Source organism: Apteryx mantelli, chromosome 12 (genome assembly GCF_036417845.1).
Source record: "Apteryx mantelli isolate bAptMan1 chromosome 12, bAptMan1.hap1, whole genome shotgun sequence".
Lineage (NCBI taxonomy): Eukaryota > Metazoa > Chordata > Aves > Apterygiformes > Apterygidae > Apteryx > Apteryx mantelli.
Window position 1 is genome coordinate 16727661 of NC_089989.1, and position 25778 is coordinate 16753438.

The window sequence follows — 25778 nt, forward strand, 5'->3', positions numbered from 1 at the left end:
GTGCCCCAGAACGTCAGGCAATGAAGGAATAAACACTTCCTCTTACCAACATCTCTGTTCTGGCTTTTTCTGTCAGTTACATTCATTTATGAGATTTAAAAACCATACATGCTTTGCCAGTCACCTTCTCTCTCCTTGATATAACTAAACCTTCTGCATTGAACAGTGCAAAAAGACAGCCAATCTCAGTTGTAATAGGGCTGAGTATAAAAGTCAGGTCAGATGGCAAATAGCGGACCGTGACTGATTTTATGATAGTCAGGGCAATGCGACTGTTGAATGATATAGAACCTGACAGAATTATTTTGCCCATGTCTCTCTGAGGACCCACTGGTGCATGGTGCCATGCAATTTTTGTCTGGAAACTCATGTCCAGCTTGTGGCTGTGGGTTGAAGAGAAGTGGAGGGGTTGTTCAGCTTCACTAAGGGCTCGTGCCCATGTTGAACCTGTCCACAGTACGGACAAGCCAGCAGATGCACCAACATGAGTCGGGGAGAGCTGAGCAGTGGGAGGAAATGACTGACTATGGACAGAGGCTTACATGGCTGAAATCAGTGCAAAAACACCAGGAGGTTTCTCAGATCCCTCAGATCACCAGAAGGAGATCCAGAAGGCCACAAGCCATGGGCTGCTGGATGCCGGCACAGTGAGATGGAGATGTGCCGCTCTGTATCTACCCTTGCTATACAACTTCACTCAACATCGAGCATGGGCTGCCGTCCAAGACCTTTAGTCCAACTCAGACCAGCTGTTCCCATGTCTTCTTGAACGTGAGACATGTCTTCCCTGTTGAGGGAGGTGCGCGGAGCTATGGCTGAGGTGGAGATCCTACTAGCAGACCTCCTCCACCCCCTCTCCACGGGGCCAAGCTTGGTGTAGCTGTGTGTGCAGTCGCTTCCTAGCCTCCTTCTGTCAAAACCACCAGGTTAGCTCAACTGCTTCTCACCGCATGCTGTGTTTATTCATTTCAAAGCAGAGCCGGTGTGATGAAGTGGGTTAGGAAGCAACTCCACAGCCCAGGCAGTGGGTTGGGGACGGCAACCTCCAAACCCGGCCCAGCCATGGTGGGAACATCGGGTCCAGAGACCGCAAAGGAGCAAAGAGGGGGAAAAAGGAGCATAGGCAACAACGTGCCTCAAGCTCTGCACAAAAGGTGTTTTACACAGCATCCGCTTTACAAACACTGTGACACTTGGGATCGTGGCCACGGTGGTCAGGCTTGGAGCGGAGGGCTAGATCTCGTCCTTTTGCAACTCAGCAACAGGGGTCAGCGTTGAACGTGTCACCACCCTGCTCATAGCAGAAGGGAGGATGAAAAATACAGTGCTTTATCCATTAGGAACAAAGCAAATTTTAAGGAAAAAATGTTTTTTAAACTCATACTTTCCAAATAGACTTCATGATATTTTAGTTAAATGTAATACAGCAATGTATAACAGCATACTACTTCCCCTACCAGTAAAGGGTACCCAAACTGTGCTTTAATAAACTGGCAGCCCTCCATTTTTAAATAATCACTTAGTATAAAATTGAAAGGCTTTATAAAATCATCCTTATTAGTCAGTACCTACAAAGCTGAAAGGTAAGTTGGAATTAATGAATAATTCTCTCTCAAGAGGCATAAGATTTAATGTTAAGATAATGAAATCTCAAAGCACTGAATAGTGACTTGCTGTTCAATTGGAAAACCAGTAGTTATTAACTCCCTTATTTTGCCTTTGGTATCCCAAAGCCCTTCCTAGTCTCTCAAAGTGAGCATCTAGCCGGGATCACTTTGTTTTCCATCCCTCAGCGAGGACTTGGCTCTTCGAGACACACAGACAGAAGCTGGCACGCAGAAACCCACATGGGTCTCCTCTGCGGGAACTCAGGTTTGGCCTACATCCACCAGGGCAAATCACTTCTAGTGCAAGTAGGTCCTTTTTCAGATGGATTCATATTTTTGGCAGGTTTAACAGCACAGAAGATAGTTTAAATCTGCTCCAGTGACTAGGAGAAAGCTTCATAAATCAACAGCTGGTGAGGCTGGAAGCACGGGGTGGGGGAGAAACTCCAAATGAAAACACTGTTTCACAGTGGTGACAGGGCAGCGATAAAAAGGCAAATTGATCAATACTGTTATTTACTTTTTATAAATTGCTTTCAGTCTCTCGCCACCTCTGCTGGGATTCTGGCTCGCTTGGCATTTACTCTATGATGGATGACGAGGCCAGAAACACATGTCCATTTTGTGTTTTTAATAGAATGCATAATGACTCCTATTGGTAAATTATTCCCCTCCAAGGAGCACCAGCCCATAACTCAATGCCTCAACACTTCTACCAGTTATAAATGCCCTCTGTTATTGATCAAGCCGAAGCAGTGTCCTGACAATGTATAATTAAACAAATTGTAATAATGACATAAGAATACATTTATGAAAACAAACATTTATAAAGGGGAAAAAAACAAACAAAATCAGAAACTCAATAATTTCAGGATAGCTAAGCAATGGGAAAAGGAATAAAAGCAAATCTGAATCAATTACAATAAAGCAGCAATGAAAATCAAATCCCTTCTATTCAACTTTTGCTCATGTCATTTTTTAGTTTTAGCGGCAGGCGCATAAATTATCAGTGTTTGCAGCAAGCAGGATATTTACACCACCGTAGATCTATTTCCTTTCAAAATCTCCAGGTAGCAAAAACAGGACAGAACATCTCACTTCTATAAAAGCATCTTAGTAGAATAGTTACAAATCTCACTTGAAGCTGCAAGTTAGTGCAGGGGTAAAACGGGAGAGGAGCTGGGGCACGCTGCAGCCTGCGGGCTCGCTCTGCCAGGCCGGCGGCAGCTCCCAAGTGAATCCAGCACCCGCAGGCTAGATTTGGTCGGCTCACAGATCCATCTTCTTGCTAGGACAGTGATTCCACTCCTTAAGCGACTTAATCGAAGTTATCTATGTACCCAAATTCTGTTTTTATCGCCCACAGGTGGTTATAATAGCTACTCCTTATCTGCAGCACTTCACACCAAGGGCACAGGAATTGATTTTTAAGATATATAAAGGTAATTCTACAAACATGCTATATAAAGAATTAATGCATAGCTCAAACTAGTGATAATATGAATACCTGCTTAAACAGCAACAACAACATACCAGTACCCTGTGGTGAATCTCCCAAATAGTCCTTGGAGAGGGTATTTGAGACAGACAAGAAAAGAAAAACAGAAGAAGCAATCTTTCATGCAATCAACCATCATTTTCAAGAGGCTAATAACAAATCCATATCTTGTTTTAAGAGGTCAGGTATTGAACATCCAAGAAAACATGACCATTAGCTTCTTGCTGCTGGAGATTTTAATTTGTAGGAGGCTTACAGAAAGTCTACAAAGGCACAAGTATATCATTCGAACTGAACGTAACCAGAACGGCAGGTGTTCTGCTGATGGAGACGAGCAGTGCAGGCTAACAAGAGCCAAATCTTCACAGTATTGTGTCAAAAGCCTCCCTTTGCACCTTGCACGCACGCGATTCGGAGCACCTCAGAGGCCTCTGCAACCCAGGGCGCTCCCCAGCCCTCTCACCTCCGCACACCAGGCAGCGGCACGAGCACGCACACGCTGCCGTTTTTAGAGCAACAGCTCTTATTGAAACAAACACAGCCATGGCCCTGTGGCAGAACCAGGGCACTGGAGTAGGGAGAAAAGGAGACTAGTTTTACTGGCTTCTTGTCCCTTCACCCCTGGATGAAGCGCAAGGAACCGGCGCGCACAAGGCGGCTCTGTCGCTTTGCTTTGCTAATCTTCACTCAGCAAAAGCAGGAGACTGAAAGGGGACCTGAGGTGCCTTAGAAATACGAAGCAGAATCAATGAGAGCCTGAACCCTTGGACTTCCCGTTTATCCTTTGGGACAAAAGGGGAAATAGTGCTATCAGCAAATGTCTGCAGCACGCTTTCTAGCTTGCTGCATCCCTTTGCTACACTCTGTCTGGGCCCGGGGAAGAAATGCATCTCTGGGCACACAGACCGTGCACACAGAGCACAAATACCTGCCTTAACCAGAAGCAAGCACAGACCCACGTAGTATGTCACACCAGAACCAGCAGCACCTGCTCTCCTTGCACAAAAACCACTCATATTTGCAGTCCTTTTATGAGTCTCTCCAGCAGATTCATGGTCCCTTCTGCAGACAGCTCCATTATATGCATCTTTTGGTACATCCATCAAGAACCCTGCTCTCCCCCACCAGCTCCCAATCAGCTCTAAGAGCTGCAGCACAAGGCGAACTCGATCGCCTTTATTTCTGTAGCGCTCCTCAGCAACACTTTTTGCCTGTCTAAGAAGGCAGCACAAACCTTCCTAGACAGAGGAATCAACTACAGTTGAGCCTGCTGAAGCCAAGAGGTAAAACTCAAGGGAAGCAATTTTTCTCCAGTGTAGCTGTACCACAAAGTTTTAAAACAAACCCAATTCTGTGGCAACTACAGTGCAGGGGCGCTTGTACTGATCCTGCCGGCTTGTCACCTATTCAACCTGTCCCAGTGATACAGTGAAGGAAACGGGAATCCAGCATGGGAGGCCAATTAGTCAAGTCCTCTACCCTAAACACGAGTTATGGTCCTTTCCTTGTCAGGAGGAAGGCTGTAAAGGTGGTTTCTAGGTCTAGATCAGCAGAACTGGGAGGAACTGAACAAAACAGAAAAGAGCTGTTTTTACCTCTTTTCTCGTGCTGCTTGCATCATACTCCTGCATGCACATCATGTCTCTGCAGGGGGGACTTACTGTAAGGCTGCTTGTTTTGACGGTAATGTTTGAGATTGGTGTATTTATCTGCTTGGTCAGAGGCTGAGTGACAGCATGATGATATAATTCACTAGGGATCACATGGAAATAGCTTATATGGACTAATATATGAAGACAGAATCAGGATTCAATTAGCATTTCATACTTGCCGCCACTTTTTCTGGATGGTTGGTCAATAAGCAGCCAACAATCTAGTCTTTTGCTGTAGTTTTGGCCTTGATTCAGCTGAGAACTGAAGAATATTTTAAGTTTATGTATATGCATTACTTAAATGATATCCTGCAAACATGTTCAGCAATCAAAAAGATCAAATCTATTATATTGTTAAAATATTGCTTTGTAGTTGATAATGGCTATCTAACTATTTTAAAACTAGTAGTCAGTTCATTCACTTTTTATTCAGCAGTGACTTCAAAAAAGTGTGTGAAATGAAATTTTTTAACAAAATTCACATGAAAACATTTTCAATACAAAAACACATTTGAAGTGCAAATGCACCTCCGAAACAGATCCCATTTAAGTGAGACTCCGGAAATGAAATCTGGCACTCTTGCAGGTAACCTTCAGGTTCATTTTACTCCCCAGCCCCAGACAAAGACTAAGCTTTGAAGCTTAAATGGGGTAAAATCCCAGCCACGCTCAAGCCAGAAGGAGTCCGCTATCAAATTCGGCACTCTTTGTTTCTCCCTGAGATTTTAATACTAACACTAGGAGCAGGGCACCAGGCTTGGGATCCCAAGGCAAGCTCTGCCTTGGCTGTTTCCCTACACCCCTGCTTGCCTGCTAGTGAAATGGTTTTACTGATACTCCACTATGTCTGAAAAGCACTTTGATATCTTCACAAACAGGAGTTGCTACTAAGCCAAATGTTAAATATTGCGTTGTTATTTCTTAGGAGTACTCTTGTAGCATAAATATGGGAAGCTGGGAAGAGAGGGAAAAGAAAGAACACAAGGTGCAAAGTCACCCCCCTATCAACATTAGTATCATTCCTGAGAATCACCCTACTTCGACAAAAACATCTCCACTTAACTCACTGACTAATTTTGTAAAAAACAAGAGGTAATTGCAAATAGCTTATCTATTTTAATGAAACCCAGGTTTAAAGTGTCCTTAGTGACTCTACTCCCCAGACAAAGCTGAGTCCATGCTCCTAAGGGCTCAGACATAAGATTCCATTACTGCAGCTTCGCAGGTCGCTTTGTTTCAGCTGAGATGCGGTAGCTGCCTTTGGGCATGGCAAATCAGAGATAATGCAACTTGGTTTATCCAGCAGTGAAAGAGGGATGAGTGATGTGAGACCAGGTCACATTTGCCATAAAGGAAAAGTTCGCAGATGCAAGGCGTAGCAAGACCTAAAGCTGGCCAGAACTTAGGGATAGATATGCCTATATCGTCTCCAAACAGTGTCCTCTCCAAAGAGGCCAAAAGGTCTTTAAATGAAAAATATGCATCAAAATAGAAACTAAGATAATTAAATGGGAGTGATACAATGAAGACAGAACAGAAAGGAGAAGGTTTACGCCTCGTTCTCTGGATGCCCACCAAGTCCTGGCAGGCAGGTCTTCCCCTCCTTGGCTGCGTTTAGTCAATGCAATGACTTTCTCAGTTGTGGCAAACCCTGCCCAGCATCCCCTTGTCCCTAAATTCCCTCCATCCCTCAGAAGCCCATCTGCCTCTTCCTCCTCTTGGCAGTTTCCCCTCTCTTGGCATGAGTGGCAGGTTCCCAGCTGGGTGCCACATCTCACTTGCTCTCCTCCATCCACCTCCTCTCCCTGGCTGCCTCCTTCACCTGCACAGGTCCCACCTGAGCCAGGCAATTCCTTTTTAAAGGAACATAATATAACTGTGAGCAAGAAAATAAAAACAGTATTACTAATAATACTATCTGTGGCACATGCCAGCTGTTAAACTGCCCTTTGGAGAGGCATGCTTTTCCCCTGCCCTTCCGGTGGCTGCTTTTCTCTTCAGCTGTCAGCTCTTAGAGGCAAGAACCAACCATCTAATTTAGGCTGGAATAAATCACAAGCATTGCGAGTGCTACCAGGAAACCGCACATCATCTGTTCTCTCTGCTGGGCCCCTCTGACGAGCTAGGGTAGACGCCAGTAGCTCTTGCAACTGATAGCAAAAGTCTGAGCAATACTTACAGCTGATTGTAATTCCAAGCTCCACACCTCTTTTCTTGGGCAATTTAACATGGAAAGTACCGCTGCTGGGTATGACAGACTCTGTAAAACCAAAAATAGACAAAAAGAAAATATGAGAAAAGAGAAAGTTTTCAGTTGCATCGATGGTTTCTTTGGAACCAAGAAAAACAAGCCCATAAAACTTGGCTTTATTGGATCAAATAAGGTCTGAGGCCCTGTGAACTTCAGGTTAAAGCTTGGATTCTCATTAAAAATGCATACTCTGAACTTCAAGCAAAGTGCTCACCTCACAGTGTATTTCGAGGTAGCGCTGTCACCATAGGAGGAAAATTTTTACAAAGCTGTACTTCAGCATCAGCCAGTAGCTTTAGCTCTATCCTTGTTTCAAGGCCATAAATTAATGCAAATATTATTTTTATTAATGAAAAAGTACTTGAAGAGCAGGTGGCTTCTTCACCTACTCAATACGCTTACTTCAGGCATGTGGTGATAGATAATAACAGATTTATAAAAGCGCTAAAGGAAGGAACCTCCATCTCATTGCACATCAGAAAACAAGAAGAAATGGAAAGGGTCTTCTCATCCTTCCCCCCGAGATCTATCAAAGACCTCATGTACTTGTGTGCACACACTGCCTCCTATGGGTGGAGAAAAGCACTGAGACTGTCCAGGCAGTGGTGAGGAGCAGCAAATCCTTTGGCAACTTACCTGCAACATCAAATTCAATTTCAAGCACCACTTTGTTAGTGAGTGCAGCATCACGCAAAAGCTGGTTGGCTTCCTCCATGGTCCCGTCTTCGGTTGCGATGCCGTTGATAGAAAGGACTCTGTCTCCTACTTGTAGCAGCCCACATCTGCAGTCCAGATTGGAAACAGAGGGAAAGGGGATGAGGAGAAAAGACAGGAAAGGAGGAAAGAAACAACCCCACAACCAACCATGAGTTACTTTTGCCAGGCAAATCCGTTACAAGACACACAGAGTGGTGACAAATCCTGACCGAAGTGGCCCCAAAGAGACGACAACCCATTCTGTAATGCCTGTCCCAGTGCAAAGAGCCTGTGGAAGATCACAGGACTGCAAAGCCATGTGGTTTGCTTGAAGTTCAGACATACTCAGCACCTAAACAATCATTTTTTTGTCATATTTCATGCAACTTCCAGGAAAATAAAACATACCCTCCCTCTCCTAAAAGTCAACACCATGGCCATGAAATGAAAGTGTTAAATGCAAGGGCATGTGCCCTGCTACCGTATTCTAATGGTACGCAGCTCCTTCTGTGCGTCTGAGCCCGCTGGAACCCAAACTAATGGCACTGAAAATTGCACAGAGTCCTCTGCTTAATACATGGCTAATACCGAAGCTGCAATCCAATGAACTCACTGAAATGTCTCAGCAAATTGGATAATCATTTATCCCTTGTAATTGCATTTCTGGAAGCCAAATGTACATTGATACTGTTTAACTGCCTTGAAAGGCCAATATTATTCTGATGTGATAGCCCGCCAATATAACTGCAACTGGCACTTTGGGCTTTTTGTTTTAGACCCTTGTTCTCCAAGAGCACAAATCAGCAATTTTTTCACTTTGGAAGAAAAATACTGATTGCAAGGCAATGTTGGAGATGTACAGCTGCAGCATAGTTTGTGACTTGAGACTCCTCTGTATTTATAAGTAGAGTTTTTTCACACATGAGCCACTACTTTCGCTAACCACCCTCTCTTTTTTTTTTTTTTTTAAACCTACTGTAAAACTAGCAAGACAATCCTCCACATTACTTTCCACAGCTAATCTGAGCTGGCCCATGACTCTACAAAAGCAAGAGTGCAGTGTTCCCCATGACTGGCCACGGGGCGATGGTTACTCATCTTCTTCCTTCTCTGCCACACTCTCAATCAGTTGTTAGCTATAACCCCATCTTTTTGGATTTTTCACTCAGCACCTGTCTATAAGGCCATTTGAGTACAGCTTGCAAAACTGTTGCTCATCCACCATTAATGTAAGCTACAGACCGGTCTCCAAAATAGGTTCAGGGATAAGGGAAGAAGCCTAAGGTCCACCTCTACATTTGGAGTCATTTTACTGCAAAGGTTTCCCAGAAGGCATTGAGCCTTCTCCAAAGAACCTTTATTTCACTTCTATTTAATGATCAAGCACTTCCTTTGCTTGCCCTCTTTTAGATGTCAGCTTCCACTGACATTTCATGGAAGACAAGTTCTTTTTTTTTTTAGTAATCATTCCAGCCACTCTTCATCACTCACACAGGATTCAATTGTAAGAAAAGATGGCACCATGGCTTCTGGCCACATAAAGATAACATCAAAGGCAATGGATAGCGGGTGCATTATTCACCTCCAAACAACAGGATATAAATGAAAGGCCAGGTTATCAAGAGAAAACACACAACCAAATTCAAGAAAAATGGACAAGCACAACAGTTTTTGTCTGTGGTCCATCAAAAGCTGAGATATGAGCCAGTTTGAAGACAGCGTACAGAGGTTATTTTACTGGTGCGGAGGAATATACTTGCAATATATTTATGTTGCTGCCTGAGTTCATGCCATCCATGGAAAACTGCTGGCTATTTCATGAGATGTAAATTCAGAAGTGTTTGTTCAAGGAGACTTGGATTAGGACAGACAACTCCATGGAGTATAAATGAAGTCGCTCTTGCGAATAAATGCTGTCAATTACATGAAGTTTAATTACAGCCCTTTACTGGACTTGTGGATATACAGTCACATATACACGTTTGGAAATTTCAACTTATAAACATGAAGACCGTGAGGAGTATGACAGAGACATTTCCTCCAGCACTAGATCTCTCTTGCTCCGGCCACGACACCCCCTTCAGAAAGGAGGGACCAATGTCTGCAAGCCACAGACATCACTTTATCATTTCAAGGTCACACAAGGACTCCATCTGTTTTGAGACCGCTGTTTTGGCCTCAGGGGCTGGGAGAACGCAGGTTACTTTTACACAGCATCAAAGCAAACCACTGCCACCTTCCCCACCAGAGCTGCTTTCTCACAGAGCAACAGTTTCTTGTGTTCCTTCACTCAAGGTAGATTTTCCAGGGTATTTTACAGCTAATAGCTCTGTTAGGTCAAAAGTATTTTATTTCTTTTTGTATTAGCCTCAGTTGATCATGGTTGCTTAAACCCTGGTCTTGCAGGTTTATAAAAGTTTGTGGAGCAAAGCCACAACTGCCTGGCTCCCTCAGTGAGGGTCAGGAGACCTGACGTGCCTTGTTAACTCTTCAGAATAATTTCATGGACATCAGTTTCATAACATCATGTGCCCTTGTGTTGAGAGCAGTGTCCTGACAGCCAGGTGTCCTTTCTTTGGCTCTGCTGTGGGATCCTACACAAACCTTTCAGATGACTTCACCAAAGAGATAGCATGGGACATGTCTCTCAGATATGCAGTCTAACATCAGAGCTCATAAAGCACTCTGAGATTACTGGAGGACAAGTGATTTAAAATCAGAAAGAACAAGAACACAAGCATCTCCTAGAGTGAAAGATAGCCCTATGGATGTGTTGGAGTTCAGGATTGGAAGGTCTCCCCTGGGCTTCGGAGATCTGCATTTTGTCGTCATGCATTCCTTGGGCTCAAAGATGGCAATGGAGCAGCTAAAGCGTCTTGCTAGACATGGAGAGGTGCAAGTTCAAGCCTTGGAAGGCCCTAGCAGGCCCTTGAGTTAGTGTGTGCAGGTTAGATGTGTGCACATCTGTGTGTGTGCGCACATCTGCATGTGTACCTCTGTGGGTAGGTCACATCCTAAAAATCTCAGAGCTTTGCTGACAGCTTTACCCAGCTGCCTAACTTTCCTCTTGCAAACTCTTCATACCAAAAAGCCAGAAACATGATGATCAAACAACTCTGAGCAGAGCTAAAAAACATGTAATGCAGCATACAGCATTGATTTTGGATACCTGGACAGAGAAGCAAGATACTCTCCCTTTGCTGTCAGTGACAGCTGGGGCAGTACAGAGACAAAACTATGGAAAAGCTCTATGTTGCAAGGCAGCTAAGAGGGGACTTCAGGCATCTTGTTCCACCCTCCCTGCTGATAACAGGGGCTGAATCACTGTCTCATTTTGAGTCCAAAGGCTTCATCTTGCACCCAGTAAACAAAGCAGAGGATGGGGAGGAAGGTCTATTAGAAGCTATTGGCTGTAAAACAAATCACAAGTCAGGGAAATGAGAGCTTTTGCCTGAGACTGCCTGTCGCAAGCTAACACAAAGCAGATACTAAATGTGAGACAATGCAGCTTCCTCAAAAAGAGGGTGACGCTATTCTCCTCCCTGCACTAATTGGAAATTAGTGCAGCTCCAGGAGTCAGTGGTGCTGCCATGGGGTGCAAAGCACTGACCTGAAACACAAGTGCTTGGAGGTGGTAGGGGTAGGCATCCCTACTGAGACGGCTCCCCTCCTCTCAGGCTTCGGCCACTCGAGACACGGCAGGCGCACAGTGCTGGCAGTGGCGTGCCGGACTGGAGATCGCCTCTTGTGCAGCAGCCCTGCGCCAGCAGTGGAGGGAAGGCTGCTTTGCAAGAGATGCAGCAAGGCCTGGAGTGGCCCCATCCTGCACAACACTCAGCAGTTGGAGATCGTTATAACACTGCATGGGGGAATTAATATTATTGTCACCCTACTGCCTCCTGTTAGTACCTGTTCTCTACTGGGAAAACTGCTCCTCAAATTCGTTGGGTCCTAGTACCTCTTGAATTGTTAGTCACCCAAGAGACAGCGCCTCCAGGGCAAGACAGATGGACAAAGCAATTGCGGACCATGCCCTGTGCAACAGCAAATTTAGATTCTCAGGCCTTGCACAAGAGTGTGTGAACATGCAGGACAGACACAGGCTGGTGAGCCCAATCCCTCTATCCCTGCTGCTCACCCGCTTTTGCAAAAGGCAACGACTGCGGCACAAGAAATGGCATAGCCCAGCCTCAGCTGAGCGCCTGGCCTTGCAAAGGGGAGAAAAATGGCTCTGATGTCTTGAGTTGCGGTTACAGCAAAACCTGCCAAGGATAGGGAATAAGGTATCTAGCAAGGACAGAGCAAACAAGCTCTGCATGACAGCAAGAAACAAAAAAAGAAATGAAAAATTAAAACTGCCTTTTCCACCTCACTGCAAACCTACTGCATTTGTCACTTCAAGACTGTGAGGAAAGAGAGTGTTTTACTGCCAGCTAGGAAGAGGAGCACAGTCTAGGAAAGGGAGAAATACACTGCAGAGATTTTAATCCCCAAATCAAATCCACGCTGCAAATGTTCCCTGCCACCAGAAAGCAGAATAAGGCAGCCAGGAGAGCATGAATCCTGCTGGGTGGGCAGCCGAGAGGGAGCGCAGCGTGTGAGACACGTTAGAGGCAAGCAATACCGCACCACAGGGCTTTGCTTCTGCTCCAGGCTTGGCAAGAGGATAAAGAAAAGCCAGGAGGATTTCAGCACATCTCCCCTCTCCCCTGGGACAGCAGGCTTTGTTGCCGCCTGATTTATAAAAGGAGTTTGGTGCTTTGCAATATGAGCCAAATTCACCCTGGTAATAGGGGATTAAAAAAAACCAAAAAACAGAAACCACTGCTTTCATTTTTTAAATCCTGTTTGGAAACAAAAAAAAAATGGCGCAAAAGCTCTTCGAAATCCTTCTTACCCCGCACCACGCAGGACAACACTTTTTCCTGTGCCAGTCCCTTGTGCCCATCCTGCCCGCCTGCCCTCACAAATATCTGTGCCTCGCACTCGCGCTCTCCCTGCCACAGCATCTGCCACCCCAGGATGCTACCGCACAGAGGGACCATACTGCAAAGACTGGCGCTTTCCTATGCAGGTGCTTTCCCTGTCATATGAAAACACTGCCCTGATTCCCCAGCGGGTTTGGTCCACATTTTATTTTCCTGATCTGGCTTGGGGATGCCAAACCATGAGCAGGCTGACAAGACCTGCAGAGATGTCTCCTTCCAAGGAAGGTCTGAGCAGGTGCCAAGCACTGTCACTTCGTTGCACCTCAGACACCACGACGCAGGACAGATCATCAGGGTAAACCACAGGCAGGAAGGGAAACCTGCCTGCGGGTGCAAGTGCCAGCAGCGGGCTTTGGAGCTGCTGCAGCTCATTCAGCAGGAACTCAGCGTGAAAAGGGCTCTCTTATCCCTATTTCATCTGCCTAAAGAAGCCAGCTCTCCTTTTTACCCAACAAGAGCTAAAGCTGTACTGGGATCTGCTGTGTTCAGTAATAAATCCCTTTTGGAGAGCTTCTGCACTGTAGCAGCACAGAGACACTGAAGCAGATGTCAAACGCAGCTAGCAAAGGTGTAGGAAGGAGTTTAGACACAGCAGCTGGAGCTCCTGAGCTGAGGCTGGGCAGCTGGCAGAGAGGTGCTTGCTCCCAGGACTCAAACTAGCTTTGCAGCTAGCTGAGATAACGCTACACTACATTGCCCTGATTACATTACATCCAGGAGTTACCAGATGCATCAAACTTGGGTAATGGTTAAGGCGCATTTTTAAATGGATAAGAAGACAAGAGGCAAAAAGAGTCGAGAGGAGCATTCAGCACTTGCAAACCAAGAAGCTGTCATATTGCACACTGGCTCGCTCCCCTGGAGAGTCAATGCAGACAGCTATAGATGTTAGTACCACTCCTCCGTTTGCTCTTTGCCCTGGCGTTGCTGAGCTGAAAGAGGAGTGCTTAAATGCAACACCTCCCTGCTCTGAACCACCAGCATCTCCTTCTGGGGTTTGAGACTCTGACTTTCAGGCCTGCTTATACAGCTGGGCTCTGCTGCAATGAAAGTGGGCAGAAAACACCTTCCTGGGCCCATATGTTTAGGTTTTTCCCCATTCTGCATCCAGACAAAAGTTTTATCTTTCAAAGAAAAAAAAATGGGAATGGCGCTCTCTCTCACACACAGACACACGCTCCCTTCCTCCTCCTCCCAGAACAGCCATAGCCTGGTGCCAAGACGTTCACCTGGGATACGAGGGAGGCCGTGGTCAGCCGACGAGTGCAGAAATGGCAGTGACAGTAAACCATGCCCAGTGAAGAATGGGAGATATTACAAGGATGATAGTAAATATCTAAATGAGCCTCTGAGGAGAGAAAACAAACCAAACCATGAAATGTTGATCAGCAGCACCATCAGCATCCAAGGGCAAGGTCTCTAACCTCTCTGCCGGGCTGTCGGGCTCAATAAAACGGACGAGAGGTGGGGAAGACAGGGTTTCAGTAGCAAAGATGCCTCCCTGGAGCTGAAGTCCAAAGCCATTCAAAGGGTCTCCCCTGAGAATCACCTCTGTTGTTTCCGTGTGGACAATCTGCCCTCCAGGACCCACTGTGCTAGAGGCCAGCGACACTGAAAGGAGGAGAGAGGCAGAAGGTCAGGGTCGCCATGGGCCTCATGGGGTGGCCACATGCGTCCCTGGGGATGGCTGAAGCTCCTTGGAGGGGACATCAGCAAGGGGCAAGGTGGCAGTGCCAGCAGTTGCTGTGCCGGAGAAGAGGGCAGTAGGGACGGACACAGAGGGCTCAAGAAGAACGAGGCCCATGCATGCAGAGAGGAGGGATGGGGAAGACTGATACTGCTGCAGAGCAAAGGTCAGGGGAAGAAGGCAGCAAAAAAAGAAAAATTAAAGGGAGAGAAGCTAAACCTGTTGCATATTCCTTCATCTTGGAGAGTGCATGTGTAGGGAAGAGACTGTATTGGCTTCAAGGCATTAAGTCAGCATAATGGGTCTGGGTCACAGACCTTGGTCTGGCTGCAGTGGGGCAGCGAAAGAAGAAGAGGGAGGCACCAACAGTGCTGGGATGAACAGTCCTACCCCAGCACTCTGGGCACCCTGTTAGCAAGGGCAATAAGGACAGCGAGGCAAGCACTTGCACCCCTTTCCACCAGGCCACAGCCCATTGCCACTCTTACATGAACTCTTGTGCTCCTTCTTCTTCTGTCTCCTCCTCATCATGGTGGTGCGGGGGCTCATGGGATGGGAGCTGCGAGGTAGCGTATTCGAGTTCTGGCAGGGGAAGCCTTGCACGTTCATGGTGGGAGATGAGAAGTTGGCAGCAACCAGAGCTGGGGAAACAGGGAACATGTTACAGGGCATAAACAGAAAAACATGGCAGTGCCACAGGGAAATAGACCCCACACCAGAGACACATTTATTGACTACATCAATTTGCCAGCTGGAATCTGACTCGGACAATTAGAATTGGGACATGGCTTCCTGACGGGAACAGCCCTTGCCTGGCTGGACGCTGGCTGTGTCTGCACGGCCAAGGAAACATAGGAAGAGAGGTTTCAAAGAGGCCAAGCTGTGCAACTTGCAGGCTTTCCATCTGCCTGGTGGGTGGCTGAACAGGGCTTAAAGCACCTGTACCATTCTCAGGAAGAGCAAATCCACAGCCCTCTCTGTGTCCGACCCATCTGCTCAGGTTCACACTAAAATGTCCGGACATCTAATGGGTTCAGACCAGCCCTTTCTTCCTAACTCTAGGGCTCAAGCTGAGGTGAACCCTTGTCCTGAGCTTGAAGGTCTATAAAGGAGATGAGTGGTAAGAGTTGCTGTGAGGAGGGGACTTATATCCAAGAGAGACATTGCTCTCTGGGGTGTATGGGCTAAAGAAACAGCAGTGACTCCAATTAGTGGGGTGTCTACACAGAAGCATGCAGGCCACCAGGTGAGAAATGCATCACAGGTGCAGAGCAGCTAACAGAAGATTGACATGATGGCACTAATGAAGATTAAATATAGAGAAACCATAGCTTGGATTTGAACTGCTGGGTGACTGTGCTCCTCTGTCTGCTTAGCAATATGCAGTCCTATGTTTGCTTCCTACCTTACTGCCCTAAGACAAGAAACCTGAGTGCCAAACGAAGGTCAAAATCAGCTGGATGAGGTAGAACAGAGTCTGGTTCCTGGAAGAGGTGGGTTTACAGATAGATTTTGAAGTAGGCAGTAGTGGTCACAGGAAAAGCTTCTGCACCATGCAGAACTGGAAGAGGGGCAAGGTCCCTGAGGTGCTATGGGCCTGAGGGGGGAGCAGACCCTGTCGGAGCAGCCACAGTCCTGCTCCTAACGTGTCGTATGGCACCAGTGCTGAGCGGGATGCGTTGGTGTACCACATTCCTATTCCCCAACAAACCACCGATTTTGCAGAGCTGCCCTCTTTGTCCTACAGTAATTCAATTTTGCCCCTGCCAATATTAACTGGGCATATGGCTGTGGGGTTGGGGATGGACATAGGGGTCGGCTCAGCAACCCGCTATAACTGCAGTTACTAGATCCATGTGTGCTGAGCTGCATCTACTGATTTTGCACAAATTATCTCAGCATTGGACCTTTGGAAACAGACTCGGGTCATGGGAGAAGAAATGAGGGACGCTTCCAGCTACAGAACTGGTGCTACAGGTTGGGTTACTAAGGGAATGGAGGGGCACGACAGAAATGAACACATGCAAGGACGGGGCGACACCGCGCACAGGGGTTACATTTGCAGTAATCCTGGCTGGACGTCTGGTTCCAAGTGGGCGTCTTGCAGTGACCAGGGTGGTGGGTGTGACAGTAGTTGACACAGGGGTCCCAGCAATGGTGATGGTCGCTCTTCTGCACTTTGACTGATGGCACCCAAGGGAACAGAAATCACCAGAGACAGGGAGGAGAAAGCAGAGAAAGAAATGGTAAGAAGCACAAGCCAGGAGCTACGGCCTACTGTTCCTATCTCCCTTCGGCAGAAAAGACAGCCTCGTACTGGCTCAGGACAAGTCAGGATGCAACCACAATATGTCAAGTACCAGTAGCGAGAACACATCCACATCCCCATGTAACCTCATGGCACTTGATGCAAGGTGGCAGAAATCCTCCCCTTCCCTGTGAAAAACTCCACATCCTGAGCCAATGGCTTGACTAAGGCATGCTGACAGCATGCAGATGTCACCACTATTTGCAGTCTGTTGTGCGATGTGCAGAAGCTCCCTCTAACCACAAATTTCCCACAGAGGCCATCAACACTACCGGGGAATCCTCCTTGTACTGCTTCCCACTTTACTGTGTGAACTACTCTCCCTGGGACAAGGCTGAATGCCTCCCAGACACGCCAAGGCCAATTTCGAGCACTTTGTTTGGCTCCAGCATTTGACTGTTTCATGGTTCCTTGTGGTCAGGAATCCATTGCAGGGCCCATATATGGAAAGAGGGGAGTAGTGGAGGGCAGACTCCAGCTCACCAGAACAACAGGGATTTTACACACTGCTGCTTAAAGGCAATTACACAGGCTCACCTACCCAGGAAGGGAAACCAATGCCATGGCCAAGAGTAAATGAAAACATTGCAGACTCCCTGTTCAAGGCCACACAACTGCTTTAACTTCAACCCTACCTCCCAGCCCAGCATGTGTTGGCAGAGATCTGTCTACGGTGTGACATCCTTCACCCAGAAATTCCTTGTCCCAGGAACCATGGCCTTGCAATACCAGGACACAATGCCACAAATCTCTGAAACACATGAGCAAGCACATCCCCAGACACAGGTACCTTTTTCTGTTCTCCTTGAAACTCCTTTTGCTGCTTGGCAGCACAGGATTGATTCTATTTTCTATGCCCAGCAGCAGTGGGTTCTCGCTCCCGAATCCCAGCACCATGCTGTCTGCATCTATTTTCTTCCAAGAGAAATTACTAGCTAACGAGCAAGACTGCAACAGTCTCTTTTTTTCAGCTAAGCATAAATGGCATCCCGCAGCAGAGTGTCACTGTAGACATGTTTTATCCTACAGCTCTTAATCTTGCACTGACTGGCAACCACCCTTCCTGGATAAGATCTCCTTGGGTCTGCACTCCCCAAGTGGGTGTGATTGCAGACAGCGCTAGTAGCACCAGCTCTTTCCAAGGGTGCAGATCTTGGACAGGAACGCAGCTGAACCAGTGGGTTCACCCAGAGATCTGATCTAAAGGTCATCTGCTAGTGACTTTAACAGTAGAAATCCATTTTGTGAACGTGCATCACAGGCATCCAGTCACTGAGGTCAGCTTTTCTGATCAATAATAGTAATTATTTCTATGTCCTTGCTAAACATTTAGTGAATTTAGCACTTATTCTATCAAGCTCTTCAAAAGTTCATTTCCAGCTCTGAGGCTTCTGTTTTGTGAATTCAAAAGCAAATTCACATTCAGAGGGCTTTTAAAAACAACAACAAAAAAGCAAATAAATCTACGTAGCTATGTCTAGACAAAAAAGGAGAATGTTAACTGTGCTTAGAAAAATTAAATACTTTGAACACTGGGGACACAGCTTATGGGCATATAAACAAGATCCTTTAACCCATTTGTAGTAATTAAAACTTTCTCATTTGTGTACAAATTCTTAGCTCATATCTGACACAACAGATAAAAGGCCTAGGCAACTTGGATGCTGGTGCACTGGGGGAAGAAAATGGATTTTGGACGTTTCTGTGATAAAACCTACAGCAACCTTCCCCAAGTTTCCTGCCCATCATTCCTGCCTAAGGAGACCCCTCCATCCTGGCATCCCTCCTGGGCACCATCCACTCCCTCTGATCTTGCGAGCAGAACACAAGCTTCCCCACAAGCTCTCCAAATGCCCCAAGAGTCAAAGAGAAAACAAACTCAGTTTGACAAATCCTTAGCTTCAACATTAGACCAAAAGGACCATATTTTTTCATGACAGCCAATAGTGCTGAGCAGCTGCAGCTTCAGATCTCTCTCCACCTACTCAATAACAGGACTTTGATTGCATTAGAAGCCACATTTAAAAAACATGACAACAAGCCACATGCAGGCACACCTTGGACGGACTTATTAATGCAAGTGCCAAGCAGGAATGCGTCCACATAGTCTCCTCTGCTTAGCTGCTTTCCAGTAGTTGGTGTCATAGGCTTCAGTGTCCTGCCAACCATGACAGTCTGCCTTTGCATGGCCCATTTTTCCTTACTGCCCATGTTTGCTCCCCACAACCCTGCGAAAGCAGCCTGCAGAATTGGCACACGGTGTCTAGAGTGGATGGCAGAGCCTCTCCCAGATCCAAAGGGGGTTCGTTAACTTTGGCGTGACTCCTCAGCTCCTCACCGTAGGCTGTGTGACGCAGCAGTTGGTTACACCACCCTAAAGCACCATTCAGCGATCTGCTCCTCTTGTCCAAACCATGCTGCTAAGACCCTGCTCCTTTTTTCCTGTTCTCACCACCTCCTTTCCCATCCCCATCAGCATCGGTGAAGATTTGAGCCCAAGCACTGGTCTCGAACCACATACCTCTGCCTCCTAACAGCAGTGGGCATGAACAGCATCCTTCCTTGTGATCCTTTACTTGTTAAAGAGTTTAACTAAAAGTGGGAACAACTGTCATGTCCTTTATACTTTCATGTTTTGCAATTACTCTTACAACTTTCTGCTCTGAATTTCTACCACAGTAGACTGGTCCAATATATGGGAATAAGGGGAAAGAGGCTCTGAACACAGGGCTGTCCCTCCACAGACCTTCCTTCTCTGAAACTGCTGCTGAATGCTTATATTCTGAAAGGAGATTAGGACCAGAGCATTAATGGAAGAAGGAGAATAGTTCATTTTAACAGCCATTGAAAAAGGATTATAGCTTTCCATTTTTTCCTGGGCACAAAGGTCAAGTCATTCTTCCCCTGTTAAACTGCTTTAATTCTGCACAAATTGGACTAGACATGCACGAGATTTATTTCAAGACATGGAGATGTTATTAGATTTTATGTTTCATTGCATCATGCTAAAGAAGATAACACAAATATTTTCTTCCTGTTCCCAAACTGCCCTAGAAGAGGATACAAAGAAGAGTTGTGCCTGGGGCTACTGCACACAGGCATTATTAAAATGTATGTTCCTGAGGGATATTCATCATCCAGGTGACTGGAAATGGTAGCAGAAGGGGTTGGACTGAACAGTCAATGCCTGAAACACATGAATTGCAAGACCACCAACATGCACTACATCAAAAGTGCAGGCAAGACCTGCAATAAACCAAGCAATACCAAGGTTATGTTCCCACCAGGTTTAGATGAGGGGCTAACTCAGTCTCTCACATGGAAGGAGACACTAAAGGTGGGCCATAAAGATGCTCACCAGGGTAAATTCCTAATGAAGTCTGAAGTTTATAGGGATTTTGGTTTTGATTTCATAGGAGTCACTTCTGTGGTCTACCACTGACTGATCAGATAGAGCTGCCATTCAAACAGGCTTGTCCAGATGACGAACACTTGTGTTACAGCACTGTTTCCTATGGAAGTCCAGTGCAACCCTGCCTAGCTGCTGACATGCCCTTTGCAGAGCCTTACCAAAAACCAGCAAATGAAAGCTGAGCTTGGAAATATATTTGCCAGCACCAAAGTTGTTTTCCTCCCTCTCCATTAAAGTCTCTTATCTGGGGTACTAAGAAAGTGGCTTGCACAGCACTCAGCACTGCAAAACCCTGGGATTCCCAACAACAATTTTCCCATTCAAGCACAGATGTTACCTTTTTTCCTATTCACATCCTTGAAGAATGTCATCTAGTCATATGCATTTCATCAAAACATCATTTTTTTTTCCTCCACAGATGTCTCTCTCTGGAGTCTCTTGCCAGCATTCAAAAGCAGCGAGTAGGGACCTAAAGCGAGTTTTGAGGGCAATCAACAATGCTTGCATGGGGGACACACCTGTTTCTGGAGGCTTCAAAGGCAGCCTGCTTTGGTGAACAGGTAATATCTCCAGCTTGACATTTTCTGAAGTGGCAGCTAAAAGCTGAGTTGCCTCTAATAAGGAGCAGTGCTCTGTGCTCGTGCCATCAATGGAGAGAATATGGTCACCAACATGCAACGCACCACATCTGCAAAGGAAGAGGGATAATTATACACATGGCTGAAATTCATATCCTTATGGTTGGGAGCAGAAATGTACAAAATACAGCTGTTTTGGTTCACGCGAATTTATTTTTTTCCATTTTCATGTTCCACTCTTTGACTTCCAATTTGAACCTTAGGTTCAAGTGTTGCTGAAAGCATGAACTAAAAGAGTCAGGTTTGAGTTAGCGCTGCTGGTGGCTTGGGAAAGATGTTTAAGTTTCTAATAGTGCCCAGCCGTAGCTAGTTAGGATGGCTGAGTGCACAGCCAGACTGTTTCTCTGAGCTCCTGGGCAGAATTTCAGAATTTTTAGGAATAAGTCCTAAGAGCCAGCAATTCAGTTGAGCAACAAGACTAATCACGGCTAGGACTGCAAAGAGGTCTGTCCTTCTGCATCCCAGTGTAAAGGGTGACTAGCTGCCTTGCACATCAGGAAAAGGCTTCAGTGACAGTTTTCCAAAATAGGCTTTCATCATTCCAACACTCCAGGGCAGCCAGATCAGGGTTGTTGTTTTTTTTTTTAAGAAAGGAGCTCAGCTTTCACATGCACTGAATTACATTCATTCCTGGTGAGGAGCGTCCACTGGAGTTACGTCAGATATTTTTAGCACTCTTGGTTTACCCAGAACATGGACACGACCATTTCAAAGAAAGGGAGGGAAGAATGATATATAACTAATAAGGGGACAAAAAAGCAGCAGAGAAGGGAAAGGCAGAACAGGTCCAGCCTGTTGAGCTCTGTACCTGTCCACCACGCTGGCCGGTTTGATCTTGTCAATGACAATGACCTGCTTGCTCCGGTGCGTGGTTGTCGTCAGCGTAATTCCTAGCGTCGAGCCCGGGGTCTTGGCTATCTCCACTAGTAAAGGACCTGAAGCATTTGCTACAGTATCTGCAAAACAAGAGAGCATCTGAAGACACTTCTCATGCAGTGTTTCCCATTTCTAAATATGGGAGCAGACAGTGGGTTGGTCAATAGTGCTGACTTGCTGTATGTATCAGCAAACCTGTAGTTTGGACCTCCCACATGCTCACCACTCTGCCTCACACGGTAAGAACGAAATAAACTCAAGAAACAACATTGCTTCTGCACAAAACATATATGATAATAAAAGGAAGAGATATAACAACAATCCACTCATGGGTTCAACCCCCCCCATACCTCCTTTTTGGGGTTAAATAGCAAGATCAAGGAAGCGGCTGCTCAGAGGTTGTGCAGCAGTCACATCAACAGTGTTATAAGAAAAGCACAAAAAGGAAGATCAAAAGGATATCACTGTTTTAGGCTTCTTCAAAAACAATCAAAAAAGGAACAAAAAAACAGGATCCCACTTTCTGAGATACTCCGAAGTCTTGTGTGCATATGACCAGCCTTGGAGCCCACAACTCTTGGGTGCTCCGCATCAGCTCTGACACATCCCCTCAACTGTTCCTTTCAGCTCCTCCAGCGTGATAGTGGGAGCAGAGACACAGATCTCCCTTCCTGCATGCTTACAAAAGCCTCCTCTCTCCCATCAGACAATACAGAGGTAGCTCATGTTTAAAAGATGTATTTTTGCAATAACCTTAATAGATGCTGTAAGTGAGACTATGAAACTCCCACGAAATTGCACCTGTTAGCAGAAGCTTGCATCATACCTATTCATCTGCTCTGAGAAAGAGGGAGGAAACGAAATCTGGGTCTCGGACTGATTAGACAGAAATTCCCTCCACCTCCGTTACACACATTTGCTTCCAGATTACCTAAAGTCATTATAAAGAGGCTGGATTCACGGTGCATCACCAACCCCACCAAGGCACAGGCAGCACCCCTGGTGCAGTTTGACCCCGTCTCCCCAGAGCACTTCACAGAAACCCAGCCACCAGCTCCAAAGAAAGGCCCACAGAGCCCTCTCTGAGAGCACGATGCCTCCTCAACTCTTAATTATTCAGAGAAGGCTATTCTCTTCCAAAGCTACGCTCCACTAAAATTACTGATGCTATCTGGCTCCAAAACTTGACACATGGCTCATTCTTGCTCTTTGATAAATGGGAGCATTGGTGCAGATCTCAGAGGTTAAGCTGCAGCGTGGTCCTTCCTGAGATTCCTTTAAGATGCTGATTCTCCAGAGACAGAAATATCCCTGGCATGGAGATCAACCAAGGGGCATTCGAGCTCTGGCTCCGCTCACTGTGCCCTTTTCTCAAGGGGAGAAAGGAGGAGGAACAGGCCATGTTAAAGCTCATGAAAGACTGACTCCAGGTAAAACAATATTTATTCTCTGTTGAAAATGGCCACTGGTGAGACTTGCAGGGCCTGGGAAAAAGCACAGCCCTAGTTCAATCAAGAGACGCACGAAGCACCCAAGTAAAGCCCGCACAAGGTGCACTTAAGCCTTTGTTAGCAGAGGAGGCACCAAGAGACTGAGGCATCTCTTCCAACAGCAAACACCAGCTACACAACACTGATTTTGCAGCCTGTACTCAAAATCCAAAAAGGGTCACACACATATAGTCTTCCAGCCAAAGGGAAGCAGGTACAAAAAAAACCTTGTGGAAACAGGGCTTGCCGCAGTGGTAGACCTGGGTGTTTCTTTGCAAGAAAAATACCTGCTCCTCTTGGTTTTGCTTATGTCCCTCTCACCTCTCTTCCCAGTGGCAACAACTGTGTAAAGCACTAATGCCCACTGACTGCTTGGATCAGAGCAGCGACCGAGGTTAAACCCAGCTCCTCAAGGTGGTTTCCATCTTCTAAATTAGTCTTGCAGCCCAGAGGCTGGGGGTCTGGCTAGTTCATGCACTCGTGCTCGTTCACATGCGGTGTGCTGCAGCAGTGCAAACTCCTGTGCTTTACCAAATGTTTCCCAGGGCTTGGACTCTGCATGATGGTAAGGGAAAAGGGCTCTGGGCACCTGTTCTCCTGCCAGGAGCACGTATCAATAAGACAGTAGGAAATTACAGTCCTTCCTGCACAGGCTTTCCTCCTGCCGCTCAAAGCAAGGGCCACCCTGCTGTCCCTTTAACTCTGACCTCCTGTTGCACAGATGAGGATTGCTCTAAATCCATTTTATAAAGGTATTTGTTGGGGAAATACCAGCCAAGCCTCTATTAATTATTTCAGGGAAAGATTTGGCTCAAATCAAAGGTCAGGAGTCTGCAGTTTAGCAATATTTGTGAGGCATGATTAGCATGGGGCAATTACGCCCAAGCTAATTTAAAAAGAAACATTGAGAGGACCTGGCAGGCCATGCAATAATCTTACTTTAGGGAGTCAATTTGCATCGCTGCTTTGGCACCACGGAGGTATTTCTGTGCCGTCAGACACACCAGCAACCTCACCCAGCCCAGGAAGGGAGCAGTGGCAGGGAAAGGCATCCATGTCCTCTTGCATTCTGGAGCAAATCTCACCTCGCTTAAAGCAAGATCCTTTCTCACAAGTCAAGAGAGTTTAACCAGTTGCTCTGGAGGCTCAGCATTCAGGGGAGATACTCAACTCACTGCTCAGCATCTGCTGAGGGCCAAAATCACACTGCTGCAGAACAAGCATCGCAGAGACCAGTGGCACTCAGTTTATGTAACACAACAGCTTTCATCACTTCTGTAGGGTTTTGTTACCAAGGAACAGAAAAACCATGTATGCTTATGCTGCCTTGCATGATTGTGTGATTTTTATATAAGGGTTTGAAGGCATTTTGTGAGCAATGAAGAACTGTGCTTCCCGGAGGAGGAAGGTACCTTTTTACAGATTGGGAAACTGAGGCACAGCTGTCACACAAGTTGTCCAAAACCACACAGTTGTTCAGTGGTTAGCCAGAAAGGGTCCAGAAAAGGAAGCCACTCCCATTCCCCTGCGCTGGACAAAAGATGTTATGTCTCCCGACATTGGTGGGAAAATTCTATCTTTATCCATCTTCAAAAACAGTGTTTTTAGTAAATAAATAAACCTTTAAGCCCTTCACCTTTTTGAAGATATCTGCTCTTTTTAGGTTGCATTGACTAAATGGATAGGACAAACAAATTGGATAGGACCCTGTTAAAATTCAGTATCAGCAGCTCCGACCTAAAATCAGTCCCAGAAGCCCGGTTAACCTCCACCCCCAAATCCTGCCTCCGCTTTTCCTTCTGAACCCAAACTCACTCCATTTCAAAATGTTCGGGTAGAAATTCAGCAGCCAACAGGTTACTCACTACAGATCTAATCAACCCTATTCTTCCCCACCAAAACAGAAAGCGGAAAATCTATCAAAACTTGCTCAAGTACAGTGAATCCCGTCCTCCTGTCCAGCTGGCTGATTCCGGGGAGGACACAAAGGGCTGCGAAAACCCACTCGCACCCACACACCTGAGGGCTACTCACCCCTAGATGGACACTAGGGAACCAGAGTCTTCTCCATGCTGGCACCGAGCAGTAACGGTACAGGACTAGCTGGTTGCCCCACCGGTCAAATGCTGAGGGTTGGCAGGTGTTTTATTTAAGATCTTTCTCTCGCCAGCTTGTTTTGGAGGAAACACAGTTGTTCTTCCCTCGCACTAGGTTTCCCTGAGCCCCACATGCCCTCGCTAACCTCCCCAAGGAGGGCTGCTCTGGCAACCACGCTGGAAAGCATTACGAGCACTGCCCAGGGGAGCTACGCCGGCAGGGAAGACTTCTTCCCTGCTGTACCACGCTCCGGGGAAAAACAAAACAAAACAAAAATGCAAACCAAATCAAGCACAACACCCCAAAAGAACTGGACCGGGGAGCTTCCCCGATACGGCACGGTGACTCCCGGTTCCTCCGGCATCGCAAGCGCACGGAGCCTTCTGATTTCATGGCCCCCCCCGTGCTCCACCCTGCTGGTTCACCGCTTGCTGCGGGCCACCAGCGGCCCCCGGCTCCCTCAGCAGGAGGGCCTCACAGACCTGCCATCTCCGGCCTCCACGTCAGCTGGCTGGAGGCCACCAGGGGAAGGAGGAGGAGGAGGAGGAGGAGGAGGAGGAGGAGGAGGAGGGGGACAC

At 46.6% G+C, this 25778-nt stretch overlaps 1 protein-coding gene across 1 annotated transcript in view; it reads right to left on the reverse strand.

Annotated features, from left to right (window-relative positions):
• Positions 1-25778, reverse strand: part of GRIP2 (glutamate receptor interacting protein 2) — a 155794-nt gene that overhangs the window by 25872 nt on the left and 104144 nt on the right. Inside the window, exons 8-14 of the mRNA XM_013960331.2 lie at positions 21546-21693; positions 20618-20787; positions 16437-16562; positions 14868-15020; positions 14117-14303; positions 7645-7790; positions 6937-7017 (exon numbers count right to left, since the gene is read on the reverse strand). Of these exons, the coding sequence (XP_013815785.2) occupies positions 6937-7017; positions 7645-7790; positions 14117-14303; positions 14868-15020; positions 16437-16562; positions 20618-20787; positions 21546-21693 (1011 nt within the window). The remainder of the gene's footprint in view (positions 1-6936; positions 7018-7644; positions 7791-14116; positions 14304-14867; positions 15021-16436; positions 16563-20617; positions 20788-21545; positions 21694-25778) is intronic.